The 26,188-nt window shown below is 34.3% G+C and overlaps 1 protein-coding gene across 6 annotated transcripts; it reads left to right on the plus strand.

Moving 5' to 3' along the window:
• The first annotated feature begins 6,590 nt into the window (after positions 1–6,590).
• SDG25 (SET domain protein 25) lies at positions 6,591–23,373 on the plus strand. Of its 6 annotated transcripts, none has more exons than XR_002816641.2 (18): positions 6,591–6,723; positions 7,674–7,897; positions 10,293–10,902; positions 11,007–11,123; positions 12,873–13,196; positions 13,324–13,665; positions 14,349–14,618; positions 15,061–15,555; positions 15,686–16,091; positions 16,175–16,303; positions 16,451–16,869; positions 16,980–17,102; positions 17,219–17,299; positions 17,639–17,692; positions 17,767–17,918; positions 18,154–18,197; positions 20,788–20,959; positions 21,622–23,373. XR_002816641.2 is itself a non-coding variant. In XM_023690249.2 (17 exons), exons 2-16 carry the CDS (start codon positions 7,725–7,727, stop codon positions 18,173–18,175), a joined length of 3,717 nt encoding a protein of 1,238 aa, XP_023546017.2. In that variant the 5' UTR covers positions 6,591–6,723; positions 7,674–7,724; the 3' UTR covers positions 18,176–18,197; positions 21,622–23,373. The 6 variants fall into 6 exon arrangements, 1 of the variants encoding a protein (XP_023546017.2); XR_015422840.1 differs by having other exon boundaries at positions 20,886–20,959; XR_002816643.2 differs by having other exon boundaries at positions 6,600–6,723; positions 7,699–7,897.
• The last annotated feature ends 2,815 nt before the right edge of the window (positions 23,374–26,188 follow it).

Genomic DNA, 26,188 nt, shown 5'->3' on the forward strand with positions numbered 1-26,188 from the left:
CTCAAAGTGGATAATATCATACCATTGTGGAGAGTCGTGTTCGTCTAACAGTTCCTATAATCATCATGAAGTTGTGAAATTGACCTCAGCCTTGAATCGAGGCTCCCTTTTGGGTTTTGGCCTAAACCCATCTCTCCCGAAGTTCTTAGGTTTAATTGAACGAAACCCTAATTCCTGGTCAACCCTTGACTTATCTAGGTCTGAGCCCAATTTCATCTCTAGTGTCTTGGCTCCATTTGTACTTTGTTTTTGTGTTAGAGAATCGAACCACATTGACTACTAAGACATTTGGCTTAGATTTTATTTATTTTCTACTCGGGTGATTTCTGAATTTTTACTTTATTACACTAAGTTTTTATTGTCGTTATAATAATCGAAATGTTAACTAGACATACTCATTGAACTAAATACTAGTATTCTTTACGGTACGAGACAAGACAAGAAAGTAGACAATTAGATAACAAGAGAAGTGAGTGGACCAAAGAATTTGATAGAATGCACGAGATAAGAAACCTGATAACGTGGGCGAACAAAATTACATTTTAAAATAATATTATTTTTTTCAGCCCACCTTCATTTTGTCCGATCAATTTATTATCTGAACGCACGAGATAAAAACTATTTAGTTCAATCATTACATCAAAGAACCAAAAATATTTAAGGTTCAAGACATAATCATTAAATTTTTGTAACTTTATCGAAAGGAAAAAAATATAATTAAAAAATACTCGATAAAAGGCGAGTTCCTAATTTTATAAAATTTTAATTAAAAGAATAAAGGCAATAAAGGGATATATATATATATATATATTATAGAAAATGACAAATATAAAACAAAAAACCATGTGGGTGTTTGGTTATTATATGGGAAATTTTTTTGGCAGTTTGGAGATGTGAGGTTGCTATCTTTTCTCTCTCTCCATAGCTTTTTATAACGTAGAATTATTTCGAAAATATTCTCGAGATAAATTACAGGTTCAATCTCCGAATTTTTACGTTCGTGTTTATATATGTTCTTGAACTTAAAAAACTGTTGAATTGGACAATTAACTTTCAATTTTAGCGAAGTTTGATAATTATTTTTTTTTACATTTTTCGATTTTTTGTCTAATGAGTCGAGTTTATGTCTCGTAGGTTTCTCATATCTACACTTTACTCTTAGTTTCACAAAGTTTAAATAATATTTTTTTAATTTTTTTTTTTAATATGTTAATCTTTATCATTAGTTTCGGATAAAAACCATTAATGCGTTGTTTGGTATAAATCTTTTTAAGATTTCAAAGTTAAAAAATATTATTACAGTTAATACTGCATTTCAAAAATACCTCGAACATTTAAATAATAATAATTAATATAAATTTTTAAAAGAGGTTAGAAATAGGTCATAAATATAAATTATAATATTATGTTACATACTTTTTTCAATAATACACTTAAATTTATTTATTTTTTAAGTATTTAAAAAATATTCTTATGGAATAGAAATTATTAATATTTTTATTTAAAATACCATTCAACTTTTATTTATATATATATATATATATATATAATTAATTAAAATTTCGGAAAACTATCTATTTCATAAATTTTAACGGTACCACCCATAATAATTTTTTAAATTCTTCTTTAAAAAAATTTAAGAATATTAATATTACTTTTTCAAATTTATAAATATTTTTTAAATATGATATTAAAGTTCCGTCCACGGTAAGATTATTTTTTAATTTTTTAAAAAGTTTTAAAGATATATATTTTTATTTTTTTAAAAGTGTATTAACAAAATTGGTAAAATTTAATTCACGTGACCATAATCACAATTTACCTATGGCTGTTTATAAAACTTAGATTTAGTGTGATGAGAAGTTGTTCTCGTTCTTGGCTCGGTCTCTCGCTACACCATTTTTTGCTTCTAACCACCTTTCTCGTGTGTAGATTTATCGGTGTTAGGTTATCGAGCGCCTTCGTTCTTAGCGCTTTATTTTTCGAGTCGATAATCGTTTTTGTTTGTTGTCGTCCCACTTCCTAGCACCATTGATCTTTCTCCTTCAATCTTCAACCATAGTTTTCAGCTAACGATTCATCCCCTTACTCTTGTTCTAACTATTGCAAGATTAATATAATCGCTCTCCAACGTTTTTCTTGCAAATCTAACTCTTGGGTAGTCACAATTTTTGCCATCAATAGGTCTCCTTGCAGCCGAGGTGTCGTGCAGTTGCTAGGTTTGCGTCATGACTCTCAAAGATTGCACAATAAGGTTCCACAAACTATTGTTGTTTGGTACGGTTGGATCAGTTCTGTTTCAGGTAGGGGTGTACATTCAACCCGGCAACCCGATAATCCGGACAAACCCAACCCAAACTATAAGGGTTCGTTGGGTTAGATTAGCATTTCGGGTAGGGTTGGGTTCATTTTTCTTAACCCGAACTGAATCGGTTCGGTTTCGGGTTCATGGGCAAAACGCTCGAGTTGACCCGAGAAAAATAAAATATATAAAAGTATTAGGAAGATTCTCTTTCATATAAATGGTATGCCAAGTGGTACTAAGGTTAGAATAGATTGATTTGTGTTTGTTTGAGAACTTTTAATATATTTTATCTAAGATTGTATCCGAATTAATTATAGATTGTGGATAAATAAAACTTTAAAAAAAAAATTGACAACCCAACCCGAAAATAGAGGGTTGGGTTGGGTTGGGTTGGGTTACCAATCCAACCAACCCGAACTTTTGGGTTGGGTCAAAAAAATCCCCCAACCCGACCCAACCCAAAATTGACAACCCAACCCGAACCTAACCCGAAAATAGAGGGTTGGGTTGGGTTGGGTTGTGAAAAATTTTGGGTTGGGTCAAAAAAATCCCCCAACCAACCCAACCCGACCCAACTCGGACCATGTACACCCCTAGTTTCAGGTAGGTTTGATTCTTGAGGTTGGTTAAGCTTGATTTCCGATTTATCTACTAGAATTACTTTGCTAGTATTGATTTATGATATTTTTTAGGAATTACTTCTAATTTCATTAAGGTAAGTAATTTTAGGGTTTACGAGCGGATAACCTTAGAAATAAGTTAAATATTTATGTATTTATTTATTTTATGTCGTACGTGATTATTTGATGATTGTGCATGTAGCATTTTTGAAAATAAGACTTTTGTGGTCGTTACACACATCAGTGAATGGATGATTGTATCATTATGGTCGGTTAAATGACTTGCATATCGATTTTTGGTCATAAGTTGGATGGCCAGTGTTTCTGAAACCGAGTAGGGTCCTATGTTGGGTGTCCTTGTTTACGGGACGAATTTTTCTCACAAGCTAAATGACTTGAGTTTTGAAACATATTTTAGATTCCACAATGACACTTGCACGTTGTTATACATATGTGCATATCTAACCTCAGGATGGGCGAGCACGGGAGGGAGAAAGTTTATTTATTGGGTACTTTTAATACTCAACCTCTTTAATTAAGGGCAAGGGCATTTGGGTGCACGATGAAATAGTAGAGTTAATGCTCGTCGTGTTTTAGGTATTTATTGTATACGTACCTATAAACCACACACTTATGTATCATTTAATACAACCGTACTGTTCAAAAGCATATCAAATTTGAAGGGAATGATATTAATGTGCAAATGAGAAACCGAATCTGCTTCAAACCCTAGGAGTAGTAAATTGCTCGACTAGGCTAAGCTTGTCAGATATTTATGTCAATGTGTGTCTGCTTCTCACTCTCTCGTGTTTTATATGGTTCAAGCAAAATACAACATGATTGCGCCCGTAAACTTCCTTTTTTGATACTTATAATCGTGAGTTAAAAGTAATTAACTTTTATGATTTTAAAGATTTTGTATATATCGTGGAAAAATAAAGTTATGTTTCTAGATAATTATCTTAGAATGTTTTTGTAACGATCCGAATTTTTTTACTTAATTTAAGGTCACTGCTGCATACCTATCATAAACATGAATGCGGAAATACTTCATTTAAACTTTCATAAAACATAACATTCAGCTTAAAACCCTGCCAAATTTTGAAATCGGTCAAATTCGTGATAATTTGAAAATTTTGTCGATAACGTCCATTACGGTCGCATCTTTAGGCACATTTTTCATGTTAGCCAAACTTTAGCTAAAATTTTCCTTTTGACTCTATATATTGTCGTATCCTTGGGGGCATCGGGGGTCCTTTTACAACTGATGCACATTAAAACTATATAAATTCTTAATAAAAATAGTTAGCCTTGAGTCAACCCGTACAGCTTGAGTTGGGTTACGAACTTATTTAGATTGAGTTGAGTTTAAATACATGAAAATTTTATGAGTTATGTTGGTTCATGAATTTCCCTAAAACTAGATAGTGTTAGACTCGAACTCGAATTTATAGTTAAGTTAAAAAATACAATTTTTATTATAATACAATTATATATAAAATATTTATTTTATTTCAAAATTATTTTTTGATTATATATATTCGGGAAGGTAATTTTTAAAATATATATTTAAATTGAATTGAACAAAAATTTGAATAAACGACCTTAACCAACCCCACTAAAAAAAAAAATATATGGTTAGGTTGAGTTAAGAGTTGTTTGGGTTGAAACATAGATAACGTAAACAATTGGGTCAGGTCTAAAAATGTCTTAACCCGACCTAACTTGACTCACCAATGCTCTACTCTAACTGAGTGTTATCGACGTTTTCCAAGTAATAAAAGATATAATTCACAATTTCAAGCCTATGAACATAGTAAGTCGAATGGGCCACATTACTTATGCTTGCAAAATCCAACGTCTAAGGCGAACCCAATAGCCCTAGTTAGTTATTTTGACAAACCCAAAATTCGAGTTAAACCATCATAAGTTGAATCAAAATGCACCCAAGCTAGTTCGGTAAAGGTTGTGCACGACCAAAACACATGGATCAAGCTCTAAGGCGGAACAAACATCCCGCTTAGAATAATAAAAAGTCGAATCATGAGTCCCAAGTTGAGAATAGGGTTTCTGTTGTAGGTAAAATCAGACACAACAAAACCCAATGAGACTAGCAAAGAATTAAAAAGAAAAGGTCCAAAAGGGAAGCCGACTAGAGCTAGATCGAGCCATGGGTCGACCAATCTTAGTTCGCTAACGTTCCATTGGGCACGTAAGCTCAAAGGTTGCGTTGGATAGGGGTGTACATGGTCCGGGTTGGGTTGGGTTGAAGGATTTTTTTGACTCAATCCAAAAGTTCGAATTGGTTGGATTGGTAACCCAACCCAATCCAATACTTTTCACAACCCACCCCAACCCAATTCTCTATGGGCTGGGTTGTGATTTTTTTTTTTAAGTTTTATTAATCCATAATTTATAATTATTCGGATTCTAGATAAAATATATTAAAAGTTGACAAAGAAACACAAATTAATCTATAATTATTTATTAAAAAAAAAAACAAATTCAGTAAAAAAAACAAGGAGAGAAAATTTTAACATATTAACATAGTTCAATATTATCGTAAAACTAAATACCTGAAATCCAACTCGGGCGTGGGTCTCACTAGACCGGCCAAAGTACAACTCTAGCAAACCCATTAATACTAAAGGATTCTTAATATAGTTTATATACTTTTATTTTGCTCGGGTCGCTTGGGTCAACTCGAGGATTTTGTCCCACGAACCCAAAATCGAACCGATTCAATTTAGGTTCAGAAAAATGAACTCAACGTTACTCAAAATGCTAATCCAACCCAACCCAAACTTTATTGTTCGGGTTGGATTGATTCGAGTTATTGGGTTGTTGGGTTGAATGTACACCCCCTAATGTTGATAGAATTTAGATGAATCTTTGGCTAGAGAACCAACTAGCCTAAGATTCTAATTTTAAATGAGTTGAAATGTTTGTTATATATATATATATATATTTTTTTTTTTCTTCTATTTGGTTGAATTTTGTATGACATAATGAAAATATTAATTTTTAGTTGGAAAATTATGTAAATTTTGGTAAAGGATATTTTGGTCGCGGTGTAATTAAAGTATATTTTTTATTACTCTGGAGATGTAGGTCCCTTCTACTATTTAAAGTTTGGTTAGGTTGAATTGAGTCGGATCAAAAAAAAATCTTATAGACCAACTCTAAATTTACCCAATTCAACCGTTATTTTTTTAATTATTTAAAAAGTTATGCTTATTTTAAAATCTCAAATACTAAACATTTATCGGTTATGATGTATTATTAACGTTAGTTACAAACGTCAAATATTATGAATTTTCATCTTTTTTTAAGTAGGGTAAAACAACGTTCGATTGTAATTATATTTTCAGGTTGATTAAGTAAGTAAATCCACGCACGGACCCAAATTTTTAGTTTTCAAAAAATTCAATTGGAAACGAATTCCACGACAAAAATTTAACCCAATCAATTTTTATGGTTTGTGTTGGACCGTGAAGGTTGGTTGAGTTAACAGGTCATTTGAACACTCTTCGGTTCGGTTCGGTTCGGTTCGGTCCGGTCCGACCCAAAAAAAACACACTCGACAGAGCCGAACGGTTCGGGCAGATCGGTCCAAAATGGAACCGAATCACAAATAAAATCGCGTCAAGAAAGCGGAAAGCTACAAACGCAGGTCAGCAGCCATAAATATTATCGCGTTGGGTTTGGGTTGTGGAGGATCCATTGGTCGATAGAGAGACGGGGAAGAATCGACTTCTACCCTCTGCCCTAGGCTCCATGCTCGTCGTCCACCCACAGGTATTCCTCTACCTCAACCTCGATTCCATCATTCATTTGGGAGTAGTGGTAGTAGTAGTTAGTCACTGCTGGTTTCGACGAATTCTTGAAGATTAAGACAGATCTCCGCCTGATGCGGCTTCTTTTCTTGTTCGTGGCTGAAACGATTGAATCTTTACGCTCATCTTGGAATCATAGAAAAACTCCCTATAGATTTTAGTCGCTTGAGCAGCTCGCATTAGGGCGTTTGATGTCTGTGTTTTGCGGGATGGACTTCAGGTGGTGTCTGTGGCATTCTGTACTGAGAAGGTGCTTTTAGGATGGCACGAATATCCGCGGGAATGCTTCACTAATTAACATCAGGTGGCGGATTGGAGGATAATCCTAATAAACCTGTTCGTCCCCCTCTGCCCTAAATGCTCTCCCATTTCCTAGATTATACGCTCTTCAAAACTGTGTTGAAAAGCCTTACCATCGTCTTTTGGTGAAGTTCAACTTGGTCAAGTTGTTTTTAAGTTGCTATCTATGATTTCAAATATCTTTACCATACATATGAATCCAATATAGAACATACATTTTGGATTCTGAGGTCTGTTCTGGAGATAAGTAATGGGACTAGGGGGTGAACACCCTTACTTGAATAGGATCTGTTCTATAAGTTTTCAGCTGTGTTCTTTGAGTTCTAAAGATAAATTCTGGGAGTGAGGATGGCGTTTGAGGGTATATTGGCTTTCCAATCCCTATCATGTCGCATGCTTTCTACTTGTTCTGGGAAGCATAAAAGCTGCTTTGTATTTTAAGCCTTCATGCGAGAAATTACTCCCTTGCATTCATCTTACTTCCTATCTTGGCTTCTTTATTTTATGAACTTCATCCACATGCTTTATATCACAAGTTTGTTTTCCTTTAACTATTCATTAGGGTTTAGTTTTATCTAATGATGCATTATTTCTATTTTATTTCCATTGCAGACTTTTCATTTTTAGTCAAATTCAGGTTTCTACCCTGTATATTCTTTGGACATGGTTTCCTCCACAGGACTTCTCCATGAGTATGATGATTCCTTATTTTCACGAGAAAGGCATAAAGTGACAGAGATTCAACATCTAGATCCAGATACATTAAGCTGTGAGTGTAAATATGATTGTTTCCCCGTATCTTCACAGCTTAGCAGAGATGGACGCTCATTCTGCAGGTAATCTATAAGTTTTATCTCACCCCTTTCTCTTCAACATTTATGTAGACACACGTTTATGTTTATGTATAGCTCAAGGCATGTGAAGGCACGATAAATTTTTGTGGAGTCTTGAACATACCTGCAAGTGCAAGGTTAGGTCCATATCATGGATTTTCATATATGGTGTAGCTTTCTTTGGGTAAACAGATTTTTTACAGGATTGGGTTGGATGATCTTCACGACACGATCTATTTGGGTTGGAAATCTAATTTCCAACCTTGCTCTATTTCTACTTCATCTTCTTTCCTCTTTGTTGTTGTGGGGTTGGGATAAGGAGTCTGTAATTTCAGTAAATGAAAAATATAGAAGGGTCATGGGAAAGTAATCTGAATCATCAATAAGCCTGGGTAAGAAAATAAGGATCATATTCTCCTTCCCCAGATCTTACTGAGTATACTTCATCTTTTGATGGAAGATTGGTTTCTCATAAAAAAAAAGTAGTAAACTATGAAGGTCCACCAAGTGACGTTGAAGAGACTTCCAGTCAAAGTATCCTATGTGAAGAAGTATCATGATATCAGGTTCTAGTCTCCCGAAACAGTGCAAACATAAATGGAGTCTTTGTCTTCTTCTCTTCTCCTCCTAAAATCTTTATTTTCTTGATTTGGTCTACCACTTTTCTCCCTCAAGGTTATTAAGTTGACTATAAATTGGGTGGGTAAGTAAGCTGTGTCCGTTAAGGCAGAAGGTACATTGTGCTTTTGGGAGTAGATGTTTGTGAGGGGAGGGGAGGGGAAGGGGATATAGTATGGTCTGGAATTTCAACTTTCATGGAAATTTAAAAGGAGATTGAGGAATAGAAAACAATATACAGGTGTCAGAATATTTGTCTTTGGCAATGGAAGGATGGTAAAGATGGAAAATTAACCTTACTTCTTTCACCTGCAACTTCCTTTTAAAAAAATTTCTTTTTAGATCAGATCTTTTCAAAGACATTCCGCCACTTGTTCCTTTCTTGACAAGTTAATCAATGCCTTTGCAACCCTTTTTAGAGAAGCCCTTTTCAAAAACTTTTCTTGTGGACTTACTTGAGGTAGAAGTACAGGTGGTGAAAATACAAGGAAGGAATCTTCACGCTCCTCTGCACAAAGTAGATGAAGATTGCTAGGCATTTATTTCTTTAATGCTCATTTTGAGATTTTTTTGGGGCTGTTTAAAAATTTCTCATTCAGCTGGACTTTGCTATTGGTAAAAAACAGCTCGATGTCTCTACTTTGTGGATCTACCTTTGAAAGGAAAGATGGTCTTTTTATTTATTTATTTATTTTTATTTAACCCTGTAAGAGTTTCTGTGTGTGAGTGGTTTGGCTGGAGAAAAATAATATAGAACTTTCTAAGACAAATACAAGAAGCCCTCATATCTGTGGGAATATATATATGTTGTAGCGACTTTTTTGGAGCCTATGTTGAACATTTTTTTTGGACGAATCTGCCTACCTATAGTAACTCTAGTTGGAGCTACATCAATGAAGTTTGAGGCAGGACATCTGCTATATGTTGAGCAATATTGAACTGTTAGGATGAGAAGTTCTAGGAGGGAATTGCGGGTTTCAACAGGAGATGGTGTTTATTACTATGATTATTAATGCAGCATAGCATTTAAGCTCCAAGGTTTACAAAATGAAACTATATTCCCTTAACAAAGTATCCGTACTTTTGTAGTTCCTAGCTACGAGGAATTATTCTTCTCTATTTGTGCAGGTGGCTTAGTGATTTTGAAACCAACAAAGTATTAAAAGAAATTCTTCTGAACTAATAACTTCATAAAAAAACCAATCTCCAACTAAAACTAGTTAACTAATTTCATAAAAATGACGGGCAGCAGTTGAAGTGGTTAGAGTTTGAATGGAGATGGTGACTTGTAATAAATTTGTCCAGTAACAATGCCCTCGTAAAACTTCGAAATCATCACTGTTCTGTCTCTTTAATCAATATACCAACAATATTTTGAATCATAAACATGTTTCCAAGTAAACTTTGTATGTGAGGGTACGCCCAATGGTGTAGTAATAAGATAGATGGCTGCATAAACTATTTGGAGATGACTGTTAGAAAACAATGGTATTATAACCACAGACAATTAATGGAATAACCAACATAGAGAATAAAATTTTGCCCTCTTCAATGTGGCATGCATCTTACACAGTGCTGGGGTGGTTCCCTGTTGTCTCTCTCCCAGAGTAAGGTGCTTTGGCTTTGACAGATCTGCATGTTAGACATGCTATCTCAACGATCAGCACGTGTGATAATAGTATGCTTTGTATATTCTTGTAGAACATTTTTCAATCCTCATTTCTTACACATGTCCAACATTTTCTCATTTTCTCACTCCTTTGTTTTAACAAAAACTCAGGTGCAGGGATATTGCTTGCATATCTTCATGTTCCATTGATATTGATGAAAAAAATGGTTCATATTCATCAGTAGATATGAGCTGTCAGTTAAACGGAACTAGCCCTGATCTTCCAGAATGTTGCAGTTCAGACGGCTCCTCATTCCAAGATAAGGGTTTCTCTGGGTATTCTTTGGCTACTTGTGTAAGTGGTTGGATGTATGTTAATGAACAAGGTCAAATGTGTGGCCCTTATATTCAAGAACAGCTTCATGAAGGTTTATCTACTGGTTTCTTGCCAGATGAGCTTCTTGTATATCCTGTTTTAAATGGAGCTTTGACCAATCCTGTGCCACTCAAGTACTTTAAGCAGTTTCCTGATCATGTTGCAACTGGTTTTGCTTATTTGAGTGTGGACAACTCCAACATGGGTACTAATGGGGCTCATTCTGTTCCTTGTAAAAATGATTTAGCTATGCATAGGCAAGAGGGCTTGGTGGAGTATGCGAATTCACAGACTCTTTGTCATGAGTTACAATCTGGCCCTCTAAGTCTTGGATATGAAAATGGTGGCTGTAAACAGGCTTCAAATTCTGAAGTTTTTTGCTTTAGTACTTCAAATCATTCATCGGTAGGCTATCCTTGCATGTTGACTACAAAAAGTTATACATCTTTGCTTTCAGAAGTACTAAAAAACTATTGTACCTCTTCTCTAAACTTTTTAATTTTTTCCAGTCAGTTGAGAGATCATGTTGGTTGATTGAGGATCATACAGGGAGTAAACATGGACCCTATTCGCTTCTACAATTATATTCTTGGCATCAGCATGGATACTTGAAGGACTCAGTTATGGTAAGCTGGAGATCGAAATGGTGCCCCTTGTGCTTAGCGACTTTGCATAAATCTTTGAAACATTTGTTGTAGATTTTGATGCCATCATCCATCCACTTTTGAAAGGGTTCTCTTCTCATATTTTGGCTACAGTGCAAATCTTTTTACATCTCAGTTTAGAGTCTATAGTCTAATTATATTAAAAAATCCAGAAAGGAAAAAAGTAGTACAATGCTAGAAATCCATTCCCATCTCCAATTTCCTTTGGGCGTTGATGAATTGTGTAAGTGATGTACAATGCTAGACTTCAGTTTGATACCCATTTTCGATAACTTCATTGGATTTGCTGATCATGTTTTTTAACCAACCCCCCTCCCCCAAGATACAATAAAAATGAAAACCTAACATATTAGATTACTTATAGAATCAGTATAATTGTAGAAAGCTTTGTTTGGGGAACATTATAACTGACATTGGAACCAAGCCAAATGTGTCATATTTTCCCTATGTTTTACTTTTAGTATTACAAATCCTATTGTTTCTCTTTAGTCGTGGACTCCACGCCAACAGTTTGATTGCAAAAAAAATTTCATTGATAAATGGAGTGAAGCACTAATCAAGTTAAACGATTTCAAGACTTTTTGTGAGAGAGAGAAAAAAAAAAAAAAAAAGAGAACCTCCAACAGCTTCTACACCATTTCATGAAAGGTTTAAAAACACAATTCCAGTAAAACCAACAACCTGGCAAAAAGGGCTCCCAACTAAAGTTAATTACATATAAAGAGTAATTAGGAAAATGACCTGTAAGAGCACCAAAGAGGTTATTTTATTTTAATTTTTCCCCCTTATGTGAAATGCAACTTATTGAACCTATCTATAACTTTTTCCTTTTAGAACTCTTTGGTTCCTTCCAATCTAAATACTCAAGGATTACCTTTACTACATTATCCTTCACTACAAGTTCTTTTGTAACTACATCCTCTTGATGATTATTAGTGATTGGAAGGCTCTTTTAGTGTAGTTCTCTATTTTTGGGGTTGACCTCTACCCCCAGCCCTTGGGCTATTCTTGTTCTCTTTTGGAATATTTTCCTTTTGTTCCCTATAAAAAAATACAGTATCCATAATACACTTCGATTGCATTTAACATTAGTGTAATCATTTTTGCCTTCCTCTGAAGTTATGGCTACAAAGGAACTGTACAATGTTATATCTTTTGACAGACAACACTCATGAAACTTGCATTTGTTCATAATAACCAGCGTTTTCTGTTGTTCCAAAGCTTAGGATTTTCTGATGTTGGAAAAAAAAGTGACAGCGTTTATCTGTTTCTATGCTCATGAGATAGTCCTAAGTGCTTAATTGTTTGTATGAATTCCGTATTTGAGCTAAGTAACTTGGTCAAGAGAGCTAACGGAACTGTGTTTTGCTTCTGTCTGCAAAATTGTTTTCAAGAACTAAAATTGTGTTGCTTGTGAAAACAGTATCCAGCAGCCTGTGCTTTTAGAGGGAAAACCAACTTTTTATTCTAAAAAAGAAGCCATTGAAAATAAACTATAAGAAAATAAGATACATATTTTAAATGTAGCTACCTAAACATGTTTGAATATAACCAGTTGTTTGAATGCATATTTGAATATAACGAGTTGTTCGGTTATTTGATCAATCTTGTTGTCTGCCTTTGTTTGAAGTGTATTACTGAGTGTGATCAATTGTCCAGCATTTGGTTAATCTTGTTCTTATTGTAGATCATTGATCTTTTATGATGTAGATATACCATATTGAAAGCAAATTTAGACCCTTCACATTATTTTCTGCGGTGAATGCATGGAAAGCTGAGATACCTCCCCCTCACTTCTCATCTGATCTCAAAGCCAATGAGAGTAGCCCTTTATTGAAATTTATATCTGAAACTTCTGAAGAAGTTTCATCCCAACTGCATTCTGGAATAATGAAAGCAGCTCGCAAAGTGGTGTTTGATGAGATTGTTGGCAACATCATTGCAGATTATATCACCATGAAGAAAACTGAAAGACAAATAAAGGTTGAACAAAACAACCAAACTACGAAGGCTTGCTCTCTGGACAGCAGAATGGTAATGAATAGTAATTCAAAAAAAAAAAAAAAAAAAAAAAAAAAAAAAAAATCTAAATAAAACAGAAGAGAAGTATATTTTTGTGTTCCTATTTTGCTTTATAGGTAATTATCTTTTATTTTTGCAGTCAGAAGTTACTAGAGGAGGGGATCTTCCTGCTGATTCTATGCCAGAAGCACAAGGCTTCTTTAGTGTTCCCGAGAAAGTTTCTACTGATGCTGTTCCTGTTCAGTCTCTTAAAATGACCGGCGGTGTTGATAATTTTAGAGAGGTGCATGCAGTTATTTGCCGAATGCTTTTTGATTACTCCTTACAGGTAGTTTGGAATGCTGTTTCTTATGATATGGTGGCAGAGTATTCATCTGCATGGCGTAGCAAAAGACTTTGGTCTTATCGTCCTCACTATAATTTAGCTTCTAGTGGGCATAGTGATCGTACCAAGAAGATTGAAAAAATACCTGCTGAAGCTGTAAGTCTCCACACGGTGCCTACTTTTCTGCTATTCTGGTTGCATTTTATGAATATATTTGACACCAGGGAGTGCCTGGGATGAAGTCTAGTCCTGGTGGATATGAGTTAAATTGTTATGACCAATACCCATACAGTTTCTAAATAACTGTCATTTCTTGGGGACGTACAACCATCATGAAACTACTTTTTTGTTCTGATCATTTTCTTGTTGTACAACCTTTATCCGATCAATTCTGATTGGCTAGTTTTTTCTGAAATCTCCTTACTATACAGAGGACCATTTCTTTTTGGACATAGAAATGGAATATTTCTTCTTATCCACTATAGATTATCAAAAGGCATCCTAAATATAATTTGGAAATTTTTTGGCTGATAAATGAGGCTCTCATGGTCCTCCTTGGTTGATGGTTTTGGTGCACTAATTTTTATTTCAAGTCCTGTGGTATTCTGTTAAAGTTTAATGTAATTAGCCTTGAATCAAGCTTCAAGGAGTTCGTACAACATTGAAGTTCATATCCTGAATAGTTTTTTCTGAAGCCAATACTACTATGATGAGTGGCCATGTTATATAGTGAGAGAGTATGTTTTATAAAGAAAGAAATTTTATTCTACAAAATAGATATATATTATTATAACGTATTATTTATTTTGAAGGCTTTATCTTGGAAAACTTCTTTTCAGGGTGTCAATTGCCTATCAGTCGTGGAGTTTAAGAGAGCACCAACAGAAATCTGTGTGCACTCACCTGCTATATCTTTGTCAATTCCTTCTAGGCCAACATCTCATTCTGGTTGTCATAGGCCAAAGGAAAACTTGAAATGGATGGTGGAATGCCTCGAAAAGGAGCTTCATGCCTCTGCAAAGGTATCTTTGTTTGAGTATGTTCGGGATATTCTTGTGGAAGAAGTGATGAGCTCATGTAACTCCTCAACAGATGTCAAATTAAATAAGGTACATTTGACGCTTTAACCCAAACACATAATAAGACATGTTTTAGTTTGGCTCTTTTTGGTGGGGACATTTTTTTTTTGTATGTGGTAATTTTTAACTTCTCAATAAAAGGTTTGGTTTTCTCGTTACAAAAAAAAAAAAAAAAAAAAACCTAACACAGAATTTGGGGGATTTTGTTTGTTCATCAGTTTCCACTTCGGAATTTTTTTGATTTGAAGTTTTTTATTTTTTTGTAATTCTCTCTAGATAATATTCATGCCTATAGGGGTGGGGTATTATTTTACTCCTAAGACCTTCGTTAGAGGAGATACCCTACCTTTCCTTGATTTTATAACTCTATGTCAATGAAATTAAAGAGAATTCTTATGAGTAGAGATGAAAATGACCATCTTTTAATCTTTTCCATCCTGTATATCTAAATAGATTTCTCTTATTATTTCAGGCTGCTCTTGATATGCCTGTTCAATGTTCTAGTATTAACAATAACAAGGACTCCTTTGGTGAACTGCATTGTGATTCAAATGATACACGTGGAGATAGAAATTCATGTGAACTTAAACTATCTCCGTTGGAAGAGGACAATCCGTCCAAAGATGCAGCTCTAAATTCTGCTGCTAATTCATTAAATAGAGTGTTCAAAGAAGTCTGTACAAATGAAGGTTGTGCTTTTAGTGAAGATTTCAATGAATTACCAGCTCCTGGTCTCGAGGAAAATTCTACCTTTCTCATTCCATCTCTTGCTTGTAAATTTCGTCCTTCAAGCTCAAATAAGTGTTCTCCTAAGATTGAGGGGTACATTATGCTTGCAATATGCAGACAGAAACTGCACGATGTTGTTCTTAAGGAATGGACATCATCATACAAAGATGATCTTCTTCGCCAGTTTATTACATCATGGATTGCATCGAAGAAACATTGCAATCCTAATGGAATTGTGGTATGGTTTGATTTGATTTTTGTTCTTGCATCAATATCTCTCAAAAGAGAGCTGCGTCTTCATTTGCATGTCTAGTTAGTTTCTTTGGGTGTTCTGCTGACATATTTGAAATTCCTCTTATTTACATTAGGAAGGAGCATGTGAAGCCTCTAAAGTACCAGACAAATTAAGGGAAGGATCAAAACGCTTCTTGGAATCTTCTCTTGCAGCTGGTAATTATACTTATTACCGGAAGAAATCATCAAAGAAGAAGTTAGGATCTTCAGATTATGCTACTGAGGGTAGCTCTGTTGTACGAAATCAGCCTTCTGAAAATTCGAAGAAAGAAAAAGTTTCTGCTGATTTGTGTGAGACTACAGACACTGAGATTGCTTCTTTGTCACTGAAAAACATTACAAAAAGTAAAAGGCAGAAGGACTTGTCTCGCAATACCACCTGCAAACGGACTTCTGCAGAAGTTACGTTATCCAGTAGCCATTCTTCTGGGAAAACCATATGTGGCACCAAAAAATTAAAAATTTCACCTATAGTTAAAGGTATACCATTTCTGTTAAGATCTTACCTTGCAAATGTTTTTGATGATTCCACTTGCATGATTGCTCACTTGTCCTCTATTTAGATGATAATGTCAACAAGGATTCCATGAAACATGGGAAAGGGAGAATGATAGGTTCGCCTTTGGTGCACAAAAATGTTGATAAGGTTATGAATAAATGTGATCATGGAGTTGGTGCCCGGGAAAGGCTTTGTAAGGGTCTCTCTGAACACTTTGTTTTTATTGATATTATTTTTCTACTTTCATATTTGTTTCTTAGTATCTATTTCATTGTTATTATCTTCTTCGATTCTTTTTTTTTTTATCTCAAGTTCTTTTACTTGTTTGTTTTGTTTGCAGCTGTGAATGTGTCAAAGTTGAAAAGGAAACAGAAGGTTGACGAGTTATCATTCTCTCGTAATAAGGTCTCGGCAATAGCAGGTGATGTTAGCAAGCAAGCAGCAAGTAAGAAGGGTGTAGCTCAAAAGGAAAAGTCTGATAAATCTAGGAAGTTAAACCTCTGTATTAGATCTAATGGTTGTGCCCGCTCATCAATTAATGGATGGGAATGGCGTAGATGGACTCTAAAAGCAAGTCCTGCTGAGAGAGCTCGTAATAGGGGTATTCAATATTTCAATTCTGAGCTATTAGGACCTGATGTCACTACATCTCATTTGTTAAATGGCAAAGGCCTTTCTGCACGAACAAATAGGGTGAAGGTGCGGAATCTTCTTGCTGCTGCAGATGGTGCCGATCTTTTAAAAGCCTCTCAATTAAAGGTATCAAAGAGTTTGTTTGCCATGGAGTACTTCATTCCCCCTTTAAATATTATACCATATTCAAACTTGAAGCATGGGTCTAGCTTATTGATACGTTCTCATAAATTTAGGCAAGAAAAAAACGCCTACGCTTTCAACGTAGTAAGATTCATGACTGGGGTCTAGTTGCCCTAGAGCCAATTGAAGCAGAGGATTTTGTAATTGAATACGTTGGGGAACTAATTCGTCCTCGGGTAAATATCTCTTCTTAATCAGTTATTCTGAGATTTTTTTTTTAATTTTTATTTCTTGATTTGGAAGTGGCTTTATGCTTTGTCATTATGATGAAGTAAATGAATTGATTTGACAGATATCGGATATAAGGGAACGCCAGTATGAGAAGATGGGAATTGGAAGCAGTTATCTTTTTAGACTTGATGATGGTTATGTGGTCAGTATATAACAAATTTGCAACCTTTCCCCCACCTTTCTCCTAATTTATTTATACAGTAAAATCTATAATTATCAAAAAAAAAAAAAAAAAAAAAAAAAACTTGCATCCTGTTTCTATGCTTTTCTAGCACTATTCTACTTTTGGAATCAGTGTAGATGGTTGTTAACAACCTTACTTGAACAGGATCTATACTGTGACATTGAGTTTTGTAAGTGTAGATGTTTGATGATTTCTCTTTCAATGTGATATTCTTTTTGTTCTATGTAATCTGGCCCCTGCCCATCTGCTTTCCTGCAAATCTTGAATGGTGATTTTTCTTTCAATAAATTTTGTTAGGTTGATGCTACAAAGCGTGGGGGTGTTGCACGATTTATAAACCATTCTTGTGATGTAAGTTTGGAACTAATGTGATTTTCCTTTATCAAGAATGCTGTTTTCCTACCTCATGTAGATCTTGTTTGCAGCCTAATTGCTACACCAAAGTTATTACTGTTGAAGGCCAGAAGAAAATTTTCATCTATGCAAAACGACATATATCTGCTGGTGAAGAAATTACGTACAATTACAAATTTCCTTTGGAGGAGAAGAAAATTCCTTGTAATTGCCGTTCAAGGAGGTGGTTTAACAATATGTTTCTTTATTTAAAATTATTATACTGCTATCTGTGTAAATTTGTTGCTTCCAGATAAAAAGGCCCGTGAATTTTCCTATTATAACCTATGCAGAAGTTGTCTTTCCTCGAGTTTTGCAACCATTTTAGAAGCTTCTATTCTGGGCTTGAATGAATTCTTTTAAGTTTCTCATATCTATAATGATTCTACTATATCATGTTTTCTTCCCTTTCTTTTCAGGTGTCGTGGATCACTAAACTAGGAAATTTTGTTGCACTTTCCAGGTATACATCATGGTTATGGTTCATATGGATGTTTTTACTTGATGTCACATGACTCTTTCAATTGCACTCCACTATTTAATGATCTCTCCCTCTCATATTGAAGAAATGTGTGATGTATGTTTTTAGGGTCTTGTTTTACTCTTTTATGTTCTTATTTAGGATGTCTCCATTATAAAGATGCTACATGTTTTGGTTATAATCCTGATGCTTTCTTACTGCTACCATGAAATATTAGAAAGTGGATGTGGCATTATCACCTCCAAGATTTGAGGTCTTACATTTTGCAATTAATTATTGTCCATCAAGATGGCAGGAATGCCTGTTGAATTTCCTTTGTATTAAGTAGGAAAAAGGAGTAATACATGCTAGATTGCTGAACTGAATTGTGACCTCATTACTGGCAAACAAGGATGTTGAATTCTTGTTGTTGGTTTTTTGTCCCAAGGAATTTTGTTCCTTGGGTTTTTGAATGACCTGGCCACATAATGGCATATTTCTGATGACGTTTCTGAGTGCAAGATACATTTCTCAATTGCTTGAGGGTGAGAATTGACATGGTGACATCAACTTAGGGAAGTGAGACGTGCACAAGTAAATTATTAAAACTATATGTAGGAGTAATTTGAAAAGAAGAATCGCATGGTCATTGAACATAGAAATATTAAACATGAATATTTATCCATGAAAAGAAGTGAGGTGTACACAAATAAATTGTTAAAACTATATATTGGAGTAATTTGAAAAGAAGAATAGCATGGTCATTTGACGTAGAAATATTAAACACATATTTATACATGAAAATATATTCTCATGAAAAAAGCTTCATTATCTCTGTCCAGTAGTTGTAACTCACAACTAACATCGAGATAGTTTCTTCCCTCCACTAATCTTTTGTCTATGAAATTTGTGTCGGAGGCTTTTTTCCTTATTGTCTCGGGAGATTCTATTTCATATAACTTTAATTTCTGGTGCCCCTCTTGTATGTGGCCTCTGATTTGTTGTTACTCTATTTTCTGATAAGTTTTTATTGTTGGCTATCGAACAGAGATATGCATCTCTTTCATGCGGCTGTTTTTTTTTTTTTGTTTTTTTGTTTTTTTGTTTCTTTATGTGATTCCCTTGTGAAGGCTGGAATCGCCAAAATGATCAAATTTGTTTTTACTACCGTGTTCCTTCATGGGGATATCAATGACATTGACTGTATTTAGATACATTGAACTTCCATGTTGCTGGGTCATAGTGTTGAGTCTAATGCAAGAATACGTGCTTGATTGGGACTTATCCAAGAGATTTTTGTCATGATGTTGGCTCGTATTAGGTTGTGTCATTTGATGATACAGGGGTTCTCTTTCATCTGCCTTGGTTAAGGGAGGGGCTCTTTCGTATTCATCCTTCTGTCCTGTCTAGAATATTTGGTTTGGATCAGAAAATTTTCTGAAGCAGTGCAAGTCTTTGGAGAGGTGTGTTTTTTAGTTAGACAGCATCCCTCGTTAGGTTTTCTTCTCTGAGGAGTTTTATTACGGGCGCTTTTTGTTGTGTGATTTACTTCTTTGTTGTATGTTATTTTTAAAGAGAAACAAGGACATCTCATTAACGAATGAAGTTAGAAAAGGAGATAGGACTCCTAACCATCATTTGTGGATTGTATTGTCTATTTTGTGTTGATCCTCATTTTGGTCAACCGGCCTTCGAAGCTTTTACTCAAGGGGGTCTTTCCATCTTTCTTTAAAAACACTGACGTAATATGGCTACAACTTTGTTAGTACTTCTTTTCATTTAAATGAAAAGTTTTTTTTTTTAAAAAAAAAAAAAGAGTAGGTAAAATTTAGATGTGAACAAGAAAAAATTTCCCAATATTGAAGTCAAGATCATCGTCATTATTGTCTTAAGTTTTTGGTGGTTGACATTCTTTTTCATTCTATTAAAGTTTAAATGAGAAACTAGGATAATAAGTATTAAAACACAAGGGAGAAACCTTTTTCCCCCTTAAATTGCAAAGACAGGGTAGATTACGTGGTAACATAACAGAGTAGAATCGGAGATAGAAAAATCCTTTTTATTCATGTCTACCTTTTATCTCTGTTTTGTTTAGAAAAAAGAGAAGGATAAAAGGAACGAGTGAAAGAAAGAAGATGGAAAAGTAGGACACAACAATTAAATTAGAAAAAAAGAGAGAGAGAGAGAGAGAGAGATTTGAAAATCAAAGAGCAATGCAGAGAGAGAAATCTGAGAAAAAAAAATCAGTTATATGTCAAAACCTTCAGTTCATGTTCTTGAAGATATCAGCGTTGGTTATGGAGGATGCAAAGTTTGTATATTTGGAGGAGCATCATCTCCTGGTTATGCCTTCACTGAGTTATTTATTTTTTCTGGATGAGAAACAGAATTTAAGTCGTTTTTGTTTGAAATATCTTATCTGCACTCAGCTCATGCCGCTTTTCACAATGGTGATTGCCTCTCCATCTTCTGATCGAATATTTGTAGTATCATTTGTGCTTTCTTTTAATCTTGTGTGATATTGTTTTTTACTTGTATATTTGGTTCAGTTCTTCAGTCACGAATCAGCAATAAGTTTCTTATTCTTATGTAGTGGACATGAAGTCTTGTCAAAATTATGTGGATGAAGAAGCGTGATAAAACTTGGTCCTTTCTGAGGTCTAAATTATCTACCTTTGCCATGCGATGAAGGGTTGCATGTTGCAGCTGCATGCTTTTCAGCGCACTCTGTCATGCTACAAATCTTCCAACTAAAGTTGGTTGAGGTAATTCATTTTTTTTATCGGTACCGATGCCTTGTACTCAATCAATGGTTTTAAATATGAACGATGGATACAGACATGGTTTCTTAGCAAGTCTTTATGGGGGATATTGGAGCTGACTTAAACATCCTGATTGTAGACGACCACCCAATAAAATAAATCGAGTGAAAATATTGAGCTTCTTTATGAATGTGTTTTATATCTTTCAATTGACAAGTCAGTAAAACACTTGGTAGGGAGAGAATAGGAGTGTTATTTCTAGCTGGTCTATCCATGAGGTGGTTGGTCTTGCGATCATTGAAAACTATTTTATCCTCTTGTAAATTTCAAATTTTCATCTTTTTATAATTAAATCACCGTGGTAGAAGTATTTATATCTTTATAAAACTTGTTTGGATATTTTATGTCTCATCCTATTCAGTCACACAATTGTCGGAGTCCAAGTAGAATCCGGTCTTCATTTTTCTTACATGGCAAATTGTTAGTATTTGCTATTGGCAAATTGTTGGAGCAGTTATATCTCGAATGAAATGTACATGAAAATTCATGCTTTTCTTGTGCATATTGCTGAATATTGCTTGATGGCGCTGGGTAATATTGTGAAGAGTGAGACATCGTTGGTTTCATGAATTGTGAGCATTAATGAAATTTCTTTGTGTTTTCAGGCTATTGATTATGATTGTTGGTAGAGGCCGGATGACTGTTACACGGCAGACAATTTTGCCATTCCAGTGATGAATTTCTGACCTTGTTCATTCTTATAGATATCTCTATATTGCAGATGAGTCTCTCCTCTTAGATACTGTAAAGTCAATTTTTGTTTTGCTTACACGATCCTTGGATATTGATTTTTTGTACAAACATGTTTGATTTGTTATTCAATAAAAGATAAAATGAGTATGCTGACCAACCTTGGGAGTGATACCATCGTAAAAGTCAGAGGAAGTTGATATTTACGAAAAATAATTGCCAAGATTCATCCACCCCTCCACAAAAAAAGGAGGATAAATTCCGAGCATCTGATTTTACATTGACCACTGGTTCCATAATCGCAATATACACATTTTTGAACATTCAGAACATGCATATTGTGAGCGGGCAACGTTTTGATTTTTTTTGGCGTCTTCATTATTGTTCTTCTATCGAGACTAGTTTGAAGCTCCTTGTTGGGTTTTCCACAGAAGTTTGTTTCAAGTAAAAGAACACAAGTACTTGTCAATCTTCATGGAAAAACAGTTCTTCAGGAGTATAAAGCCTAGAACTTGTGTTATTGAGACGATTGTGCTCTTTTTGGCAAACTTTCAGATACTTGTGGACGCATGTCATGAAGCTTTGCTTCCAAACAATGATTTTTATCATTAGCAATCTTAGACACACTCGAAATAGTTGAAATTTATTAGTTTTATTTACCATGTCGGATATTAGGTTGAGAAGCATTAAGTTGCAGCTATATTTTTAGTGGATTCTTCTTTTTATGGTTTCTTACCATCGCAGGAATTGATACCCAAAGTGGAACCTTCGCTGCTGAGAGAGCTGGGGTTGGCTTTTGGCTCTCTGGTATGACTTCTCTTCCCTTCAAACCCCAACCCATTCATTTCTTTGGTCTCGGTCTGGTCCTTTTTCACATTTCATCTGTTGGGCGTTGTATCAATAATCCATCCATACCTTAATTAATTGGCATCATCATGGTCAATTTTTTTTATTAATTTATGGGAACATCAATCAACAAATTCTTGATTTATGGTAACCGTGTCATGGGAAGGGAAATTTGCTTGGACACGACCAATATTTCTGTCAATATTTTAAAAAACGGAAGGGTTAGGCATAAATATATGAGAGCAATATATTTTTCCAAAAATAATGATGAAATATGAATATTAGAATCTGACCTTACAATTGTTGGAACTAAATGTGTGTATATTAGAAATGTTAACCATACAAACAATGACCTGCAAGTTATTTTCAGCATTGCCCCTTTTTGTAATTATATGTATCTTCACATCGACATTTCCATTATTTGGGAATTCTATATTTACGGATATATAACCATCTAATCACGGTATAGCCGCCAATGTATTTGGGAGTCCGGTGATGATGAGTCTGATGTGACTTGTCAAGAAATTATAGTCAAGACACAAAAATGTTCAGAATTGTGCTCATCATGAAGCATAGTAATGGACCGACGGCCATGCAGCAATGACTTGTGGACTTGTGCAATTCTGACTACCACGATTGTCATTCACATCTCTTACCTTATTAAATTTTTAAGCATTGCAAAAGCCTGGAAACTTCAGTTACAAATGATTGCCATGGGAACTATAAACATCTGTCCCTCTCCCAATTAAATTGGAGATTATGACGTCAATTTGGTGTAAGGTGGGTTAGAAATTTGGGAAAGAATTTCATTTTCTAAGTTATATCCAAATTCTAAGCTTTGGTGAAGTCTTCATGGAACTAAAGTACATCATTTATATCTCAACGTTCTTTTCAAGTGACATTCAAGGAACCAAAATTTTAAAATTCACTAAAAACAGGGTTTTGTTGCTGTCTTATATCCACTTTCTTTTGTCTTGTTGGTTTGAATTTATTACACTATGTACTATCGCCTGTGGCCTGAAATTTTGTAGAGTTGGAAGTTAGATTATTTAGTTTATTTTCATGTTGTAAGTTAAAGAAATGGCACTCGTTTTGAAAACAAAAACCTCGATAAAACTTCTAGGCCTCCACATGGAACTCAGATCTCAAGAAATGTAAACTTGTGGTTTAGGACAGAAGCCCAAATGGTTACTCAGGCCTTTGGTTTGTTGGCACCTCTCCTTTGCTTCGTCCGAGAAATTTTTGATTTTGGTGATTACTTTCTACTTTTCGTACAGGCTTTGCGAATTGGCTCTGTGGCTGTGGCTGTGGCTGTGGCTGTGGCTGTGGCTGTGACTGTGGCTGTGGCCTTGGTTTGTGTACCTTAAGGTTGTCTCATTTCTATATCTAGTATATATGTGCTTATGTTCTTTATGAACCCTTATGCTTTATATTGTTAGGAGTTGGTATGAATACAAAACTCTTTACTTGCATTGAGATCAAGAAAAAAAAAAAAAAAAAGTAACATTTTATGTTAAGATATTTATAATTAATATAAGTAGCATTTTCCTAGATGCATTACTTTTTTTTATTATATAAAAGAAGTGTTCAATATATATGAAATTGTGATATAGTATGTGAAACTTGAATGATTTAGTAGTTAAGTTGTATTTGAACCTTTTGGTTATAAATACTTTATATTGACGTGATTGAGTGCTCTTACACCAAATTAGGAGTGTGATGAATGACTTCTAAATACTCTATATTGATATGATTGGATGTTCTTGCACAAAATTAGGAGTGTGATGAATGACTTACTTAACTCGAGTTGCAACACGACTATCCTTGGTATAAAGGACTTCGTTTGGTGAAATAAATTAGGTATTGGATTATGTTTTACGTGATTCTATTTTAAAGAATTGGTTTATGTTTTATGTGATTCTATTTTGTTGATGATAACAAGAAAAATGTTATAGGTCATTGTGATACTATGATTTATTTTGTTTGCTTTTCTCAATCGTGTTATTAAGGTAGTGAGACTTCAATGGTCATTGGCATTTGTACTATGAAATTTTACTTGGAAAAAAAAAAAGTTCGGATTCCATTCTTTAATCAAGATCTTGTAGTACTTGATCTGCTATTTATAGATAAATTTGGATTTGTGATTTCATATAAGAGATCCATTTTTATGTATAAAGCATTAACCATCAATAAATTTTAAAAAATTATTGGATTCTAGAAGATAAATTTATTTCGATTAGAGTCTAAAAGAGATCCATTATATTATCAATAAATCAATTATGTCCAAGAAAGGAAATAATATTACCCAATGTTAGAAATAGAGGTGGACAAATAACATGCCTTCTCATGAAGTTACCAAACAAAAATTATATGTAGTATTTAAACTTATATTCAAATTTAGGTTGTAATATTGAAATTTAAGCCTTTGGTTCAACATTTTAATTATATTTTTCTATATAGACAGCCAAGAATTTCTTGTAGCGGTTATATAGCCAATTTGCATTCTTGGATAGATATCCAAACGAAAGACCGACCTTGTTTAAAAGAATTTATTCTATTCGGTTCAACGTGAAAAAAGAGAGAAAGCAATTTATTCTATTCGGTTCAATGTAAAAAAAAGAAAAAAGGAGAGAAAAACGAAAAAAATTCTAAGAGTGATTAGGTGGAGGTTGTAACTTTTGAGCTTTTGGTCGAGATATATATTTGCTGATTGAACTATGCTCAAATTGACTTTATTAATCCGATTACTTTCCTACCTTCTTGATTTATATTAGATTCTTTTTGAGCATCTCAATCTCAACCTTTTATGTGGTTAGTTGGACATTCCATAGGAGCAATGGGAGCATATGCCTCCGTGTGATTCTTCTTCTTGGTTTTCGAGGAATCATGTACAGAAAAAATAAGGGTAATTGTGATTTAAATGGTTATGAAACACGGATTAATAAATATGTAAAATGAATGTGATTTACCATCTCAACCCGTAAAATAATTCAACGAGTTCATCTAACAACATGATCTATAATTTAGACAAGGGTAGTCTAGAACTTAGGAGTCATGCATACCAATGTACTACACCTTATATCTTTGTTGTCACGATCTTCTTTAACGAGAATCACAGAAATTAAACTTATTTTAAAGTTGAAAAATATGTTGAGTGAGAACTCAAACTTTCGTTCTCTTCATATACGTGTCGTCGCAAGTTGAGCTGCCGCTAACAAGTTTACTTTGTATTTCAGAGAAAGAAATATAGTTGGTTTATGAATTTTCTATATTTATGCTTCTAATTTTGATGTATTAATATAAGGGCAACTATATTTTTAAGTTTACATCATTCTAGAGTAAATACTTTTTTGTTAGCATGATGTATAACTGTTTAGTAAAGTTTTGAATATTCTCTGTTTGTAATAATTTTGTTTCTCAATCTAACAACTTTCTCGACTTATTACATTCAGACATTTAGAACTTCTAGATTATATTACGTACCAAAAATTTGTACATATGGGTTAAGGTGAATATTGCTTCTTTGACCGCCCTTTATCAACACTTGAATAAAAATATTACTTGACAGCTAAGTTGAATCACAACATATCAACTTAAAAGATTACTCGAGGCATCCAAACTTGCCCGACCTGTATA

Source organism: Cucurbita pepo, chromosome 11 (assembly GCF_057944985.1).
Source record: "Cucurbita pepo subsp. pepo isolate OVF chromosome 11, ASM5794498v1, whole genome shotgun sequence".
Lineage (NCBI taxonomy): Eukaryota > Viridiplantae > Streptophyta > Magnoliopsida > Cucurbitales > Cucurbitaceae > Cucurbita > Cucurbita pepo.

Coding starts and splice junctions, on each gene's coding strand:
- SDG25 (XM_023690249.2), top strand. CDS start 7,725: ATGGTTTCCTCCACAGGACTTCTCCATGAGTATGATGATTCCTTATTT. Junction 10,903..11,006: donor GTACTTCAAATCATTCATCG/GTAGGCTATCCT, acceptor AATTTTTTCCAG/TCAGTTGAGAGATCATGTTG. Junction 16,870..16,979: donor TAAAAGCCTCTCAATTAAAG/GTATCAAAGAGT, acceptor TCATAAATTTAG/GCAAGAAAAAAACGCCTACG.